The sequence below is a fragment of the Priapulus caudatus genome, unplaced genomic scaffold, assembly GCF_000485595.1.
Source record: "Priapulus caudatus unplaced genomic scaffold, Priapulus_caudatus-5.0.1 Scaffold1292, whole genome shotgun sequence".
NCBI classification, from domain to species: Eukaryota; Metazoa; Priapulida; class Priapulimorpha; order Priapulimorphida; family Priapulidae; genus Priapulus; species Priapulus caudatus.
This window is the reverse complement of record NW_014578353.1, coordinates 66,877-74,376: the sequence shown is the minus strand read 5'-3', so window position 1 is coordinate 74,376 and position 7,500 is coordinate 66,877. Positions and strand designations below refer to the sequence as shown.

At 44.8% G+C, this 7,500-nt stretch overlaps 1 protein-coding gene across 1 annotated transcript in view; it reads right to left on the bottom strand.

The window, feature by feature from the left end:
- The window catches only part of LOC106816127 (leucine-rich repeat-containing protein 57-like), a gene marked incomplete at its 3' end in the record, with an annotated part of 9,847 nt that extends 6,117 nt beyond the window's left edge, over window positions 1–3,730 (bottom strand). The window contains exons 1-2 of the mRNA XM_014820684.1: window positions 3,544–3,730; window positions 2,450–2,763 (exon numbers count right to left, since the gene is read on the bottom strand). Of these exons, the coding sequence (XP_014676170.1) occupies window positions 2,450–2,763; window positions 3,544–3,730 (501 nt within the window). The remainder of the gene's footprint in view (window positions 1–2,449; window positions 2,764–3,543) is intronic.
- Between the last annotated feature and the right edge of the window lie 3,770 nt (window positions 3,731–7,500).

The following is a 7,500-nucleotide window of genomic DNA, read 5'->3' as shown; positions in this document are numbered from 1 at the left end:
GCGGCTTCGAGCGCAACATACACACGCCGCACACATTAGTAAACGCAATAAGCGGCAAGCTTTGCAGCAGCACGCATGCAACACACGCATGCACACAACGCATGCACATGCCTAATTATATACGTACAGCATTAAACGCAACGCCCGGCGCCAACGGAAGGCATACGTATTGGAAGCTATGCTAAAAGATTAAGCGCTAACCTATCTACCTAGGAATTGCGTGGTTTATTCGTTTGCCATAAAAAGCTTTTCTAGCGTGCATATCATAAGGTGTGTCGCATGCCAGCTATGTGCGCGCGTGCGGTTGCGGACTGGTCGGATCATAACTCTGGCTGCGTGGGTGGTGGCGCCATGGTATATAAGCCCATATATGAGGGTGATTGCTCTGCCGAGCGTGCTTACTCGGCGGCAGGTGGGCGCGGCCTGGTGCTGTGCCCGTGTGCCTGAATGCGCGTATTTAAGCTGCTAACAATATCGGCTTGCCTTCCTCGCTTTTGTTTTCGGCGCACTCTATCCTGCCGCCTTTTCGCTTCCCTCTAAAGTAATTTCTCTGGCTTTTTCATCTCTTGTCTCGAGCGCATGCGCTCTTGCTTTTTCCTCTCAATCTTCGCGCATGCGCTCTTGCTTTTCCTCTCGCAGGCGCGCTCCAACATGCATTCGCGTTGTCTCCCTCTCCTGCCTCCTTGCGCCGCTCCTGCCTCCCTGGCTCGCGGGCGTCTCTCATCGCGGCGGCATTACGGCTTCCCAGAGACTTTAGCTTCAGTTGTTCCTCGTCTCGCACTCCGAGATCGCTCCTGGGTTGCGCTGTGATGACATGGGAACGTGGCGGAAAATGTCACAGCAATAGCGTGACATTACACGGTAAAAAACAAAAAAAATTTAAATTTAAAGTTGACTAAATATTAAACAAATTATAAAATATAATAAATTATATTACACGCTTTATTAACTTGAAAATGAAAAGTTAGGGCAAACAAAGATCCAGGTAATAATACTAATTTCAGCGTTGACCGTTATTATTTTGTAGCAATTATGAGTATTAAATGCATCTTAAGACTGGCGCTGAGGCGTTCGAGGCGACGTTTACGGCGATCCTGGCAGCGGATTGTCGTTGATGTTAGACGACGTGTAGTACTCTCCCAGTCTAGGTTCACTAGGTGGTGAAGCTCATCGGCGGAAGGTATGTGAGTTTTGTTGTTCCGCAGCCACAAGTGTGCGCAGCCACGTCATCTCACCACCGCTCCGGCACGACCCAAGCGGTTTGTATGCGAGCAGAAAACACTGCGTCGCGAATTAATCAGAAACATTTTTTACACTCGGATTCAGATATGGAGTACAGATCATTAAAACACGGAAAACCCATTAAATACTGACCGAGCATTATTAACGATTAAGCATATTAAGATGGTCGACAACAGCGTGGAGCGCGGTTAGCACATTCCGAATGCTGGCGAAACGCCACCAGCAAGGAAATATGAGATTGAATAGAACGCAAATAAAACAACATTACGACACAACGCTACACACGGGAACAGCGCACGGGTGCGTGGAACACCCGTAAAGCATAGAATTACTTCGGCCTAAAGGATAGAGCCCCGCTAACGAAACATTTCCAGAAGCCATCGGCATACACGCACAGCTTCATACCACCGCAATCCGACTCTTCATATGGCCTTCATAGATTAATAAATATCACACGGGCTGCGATAACACTGTGCACTCGAAGCATTCTGTCATTAATACAAGAGCTCTGGAAAACATTCAATGGAATGATAGCAGAATCCTCACATAAATGATTAGCGACGTCAGCAACGTCTGAAATGTTATTATAAATTAACTCCTACACACCACACATCATGTGCAAATCTGAGCAAAATTGTGAGAATTTATATTGTGTCATAACGACGCACTGATGTATGTTATGACGTCAATATTTTTTATTCCTCCGAATTACACTTTACGCCTTTTTTTATATTTTGTTTATATATTTCAAGACATCGGGTTCCCTGAATGGCTGCCCTTCCATCATCACTCCTACTCTCACTCACTCACTGCTCACTCACATCACTGCACTCACCAACTCACTCACTCACTCACACACACACACACACACACAGCCACACACACACACACACAGCCCTGACACACACAACACGCCCACACACACACACACACACACACACACACACACACACACGCACACGCACACGCACACGCACACGCACACGCACACGCGCACGCGCACGCGCACGCGCACGCGCACGAACGCGCACGCGCACGCGCACGCACACGCACACGCACACGCACACGCACACACACCACACGCACACGCGCACGCGCACGCGCACGCGCACACGCACACGCACACACACCACACGCACACGCACACGCACACGCACACACACACACGTAAACATCCCCCCACACGTAAACATCCCCCCACACACACCTGTAGGCTTATCAGGTTGCAGATGTCGTCCGGTAGTGTCGTTAGCTTGTTACAGGACATGTCGAGGAAGCCGAGTCGCGGCAGGCGGCACAGCTGCGGCGGCAGCGCGCGGAACTTGTTGTTGGCCAGGTGTAGCGTGCTGAGCTCGGTGAGGCTGGCGAAGCTCGCGGGCAGCGACGTCAGCAAATTATTGCTCGCTGCCAGCTTTTCCAGGTGCTGCAGCTCGGCGACCTCTGGTGGCAGAATCTTCAACTTGTTCGTATCAAGGATGAGCACCCGCAGGTTTTGCAGACGATTGATGTTGATCGGCACGGCTGCGGAGATGACGCGCCGGGGAAATGCCGGTTAATTGAATTAATTAATTAATTAATTATTAAATTTGACAGACCGCTGAGAATGGAACCGAATTATGTGCTTAAATGATTAATAGTACGCCAGAAAATACAGGAAAAGAGAATGAAAGAGAGAGTGAGCGAGAGGGAGAGCCCAAAGAGCGGGGGAGAGATAGATGAAAGAGAGGGGAGAAGGCAAAAAGAGGAAGAGAGAGTGTTCATGGAAACGCCCGTTTCTTACAGAAAATATCCTTCATCTAAAATATTTACCTATAAAAGGAATGAAATCTCACCTACTATATAATCTAATCTATGCGGTAGAACAATAGGCTTATTTGTAAAACCCTAACTCAAGGTTTACCTATGAGGAAAAAGAGTTGGTTTACCTGTGAGGAAGTCTCACATGTGAGAGAGAACAATAGGTTTACCTGTGAGGGAGAACAATAGGGTTGCCTGTGAGGGAGAACAATAAGGTTACCTGTGAGGGAGAACAATAAGGTTACCTGTGAGGGAGAACAATAGGTATACCTGTGCGGGAGAACAATAGGTTTACCTGTGATGGAGAACAATAGGTTTACCTGTGAGGGAGAACAATAGGGTTACCTGTGAGGAAGAACAATAGGTTTGCCTGTGCAGGAGAACAATAGGTTTATCTGGGAGGACGTCTTACCCGTGAAGGGGAACAATAGGTTTACATGTGAGGGGGAACAGCAGATTTACTTGCGACGGAGAACAATAGGTTTATCTGTGAGGACGTCTTACCTGTGAGGGAAAACAATAAGCTTGCCTCTCGCGTCGGGCTCATGTCGAGGATCTGTAAGTCGATCATGTTGAAGACGTCGCTGGGGATGCGGTTTAACTCTTTCCCTTTCAGCTTCAGCTTCTTGCCGTCAAACCGCGGATCAAACTCCATGCGTAGCTGCAGCTGCTTCAGTACGGCCGCTGTCATCGTCGGCTTGGAGGCTGTGACACTCGTGAAGGTAACACACGTGAAGGCGAGACAGCGACGGCGCCCACTGAAGCCTGAATGCTGGCTTATTCTTCTATATAACGGCTTCCTCCGCAGTAGAGATTCCTCTATCTATATCGCTACCGCTTTTAGATGATGACTTTCTCTATGGACCAGCTTCCTCTAGAGATTAACTCGCGCTTTTCCTTAGATGCTGGCTTTATACATATAGCGGCTCCCTTTAGGGTATATCTTTCTCCGTCTATGGCTTCCACGCTACTAGATGCTAGCTAGCCTATAGGATGACGTTTCTGCGTGGGAATCGCGCATACCCGATGTCACCTGCTGCGCAAAAAAAGCCGCTTGCTTTCACAAAACTCCTAGTCATCTAGCAACAAGGCGCGTGTCGATGTGACGCGCGCGCACCTAGTGAATGCCGGTGTGTTAGGCGCGTCGTGCGAGCGAGCGAGCGTACCAGCAGGCTTCACATTGCACCTATCACAACCGAGCAGCGGTCTCCCATGCGGGGCGGAGCGGATATCGATGAGTGAGGCTGGTAGCATGTGTAACTGCTCATGTCAAACAGGATCTCTGATATTTGCAAGCTTTTCTCATAAAACAAACACACCTCTTTACTCATGAAGCGGACAGGTATTCAATCAAAATAATTGTAGTTCACTGTTAGCACAAGATGATGCGTGACATCGTTGTGTTAACATGATGTATTCATGCATACTACCTGTATATAACCTAGCGAACGTGCCCGTATGCTTAAAGCAGCAGAGGAAACGCCACATCCACGAAAACGAATTGAGTCAGTGCATCAGTGATCGTAGCTCCATAATAATGTATTTCCGTTTAGGACTAGTGACGGGCTTGTCTGCAGTTATTATAACACTATCACTGCAATCAGCTGCATCATCAGACAAAACTCGTGGCAGCAAGCAGAGAAAGAGTGTTTATGATCCAGTGAGAGATCAAGTCAAGTACGATGTGAGAGCAGGAAAGCCAGCTTACTGGAGTAGTGGAGTAACATTACATAGTCCTTCGAGTGTTTCTCAATGCAGTGTACACGGATGTGATAGTCGTAAAAACTTCAGAAACATCCACAACAGCAACATTCAATGTTTTCTCTCTATTTGATTCAGTTACATGGCTTGCAATCTCTGGATACGGATTAATTACTGCTACTTTACTGTGCTATATGAATCACCAAGCACATCGGAAAGAAAGCAGGAGAACGTGGTACAAGAAACTTGGCTTCTTTTATAACTACATGTTTGGAACATTTGTCAATAAAGGTGGCACATGTTCCAGTTCAAGCACTTGTATTCGTGTGTTTATCAGCTGCTGGTGGCCATTCGTAATTATGATGGTTGGAACATACAGTGGAACATTGGTAAGCCATCTCTCAGTGCAGACAACTATTGAATACCCGTTCACAAGCCTAGAAGAGGCAGCAAACAACCACCTGACTCCCACCGTTGTGCGGGGATTTATCAACGAAAACCTGCTACAATACGCTGATCCATATTCCAACTACGGCAAGATGTGGCTCAATGTACTGGCTGATCCTCAATCACTCGTGTCGGGCACGCAAGAGTCAATCGATTTAGTTCTAAAAGGGAAGTACTTCATGCTGGACCTTTTCGTTAACGCAAATGCTTGGGTTGAAGCAGATATTCGAGCATCTAATGAATGTATATTAACAATCGCACCATTTCATTTTGAAACACTACCTAACAGTTGAGCCATGTCAAATACTAGTAAGTATTTCAGAGCCATTGACTTGAACACTGACATACAATTTGATTGAGACTGGGCCATTTTACCAGAGAGTGGATGAGTCATCAGCCTCAGTCCGGCCTGTTGATCAATTGTGCTTAAGGAGAAGAGTAACATGTGGAATCTGCGTCGCTGTCGTTAGTACACACCTCTCGCAGTGTATTTAACGCTTCAATCTGTCTATGGTTGTGCATTCGGCAAGCTGCAGTTCTGATACGTGAGAAATTTAGTACGATTTTGACGTGAAAAAGTTACACCGTCATCAGATTGAATGTCCAATACTTTATGTTAGATGTTAAGACATTAAATGTTAAATGTTCACCAAGGCTATAGTGTTAATTTCTATATAACTGGTATAAACGCTGTTGCTCTCTGTATTGCGTGTTGTGTTTAGATAACACTGTCAGATGCGAGAAAACCGTCGCCATATTTTTTATATGGCAATAATTTTATTTTTATTCAGTTTTATTCGTGGTTGTACTTTAAATTTTTAAAATTTACTTTGGTTTGTTACATTTGCATCGCACCAAGTGTTCAGCGACATGAATTGGAAACTGTTCACGGAAAGCGGTTAATTAAGTTTTACTATGAATTATTATAATTTATATATATTATCAAGTTATATTGTAATTTATGTATCGGTAACAGATCTGTTGTATTGTAGGTACAGGTTGTCCGCATGGGGCTGTGTCGGTTGTATATATGTATGATCTGTGTAGATGATCTATCTTAGACAGAAATTACTGCATGTTCAGCTGAGGCAAAAATTCGGTGTTGACATATCAACCCAGTAAACCAGCATCTTAATAAAAGTGTAGGATAATGTAGCGAGATATTACACCAATATACTAAATTATATTTACAAAGGATATATTTGAATTCTAATGTACACTTTAACCACTTTAACCGAAATAAAGGTAAATATAATTAAGATTTGGTGATTAGCCTATATAATACCAGCTGGCTGGCCGGATAGGAAGCGGATTGGCTGTGTGCTTTTCGCCTCAAAGGCGTCCATCTATGGACCAATAATCACTGAAACCGGCTGTGCAGACCGAACCCAGAGAGCAATAGAACACTAATCCTGTTTCTAGGTCTCCGGCCGAACCTTAAAATTTGGCCAGATATGGCGCGCTTCTATCCTTGTTAATATTTTAGGCTCCTGGTCGCCACGAACATGCGGCGCGCCTACATTACTACATGACATGCGCAGCTGTAGTCGCATCCGTCACCAATAAATAAAGATGGTAGTTTGTCGACTTGCGTTTTAATTTAGAAAGCACATACCCTTCCAGTTCAATGTGCCGCATTGGCATAACCTAACTCGAAAGCCTAATCCTTAACCGATCCCCATCTCTAACCGATCTTCTAATCCAGAACACTATCGCCCATCCCTAACGGTTAGGGCTAACCCCATCCCTATCCCTTAGCCCCATCCTATGCCACTAACCCCATCCCTATCCTTGCCCCGCATCCCTATCTCATATCCCCATCCCTAGCATTAGCCCCATCCCTATGTGTCTATCACATAACACTAACCTGTAACTTATACATACACCGAGCTATAGCTTCCTTCAGTTTTTTTCAATAGATCGCAGAAAACTAGTCTTAGAATCCACATGTCAGAATGCCATTTAATGATGTTTAAATTACTGGGTTAATTATATGCTAAGACGCTCAACGGTGTGGGCTATAACTAATACGCAAATAAATAATTAAATTATATCATGGCTTGTATTTTTTACGTAATAATGTTATAAGTGTTATATAGAGATAGATAGATGAATATATAGATACGTTAGAATAGGTCTGTAGAATTTATATATGATAAGATAAATAGATAGGTGGATGATGGATGGATAGGACGGAACATGTATGGACGGCGCACCAGAATATATATATATATATATATATATATATATGAGGAGAGAGAGAGATAAAATAAGATGGATAATAAGATAAAATAGATTAGGATAATAAGATGA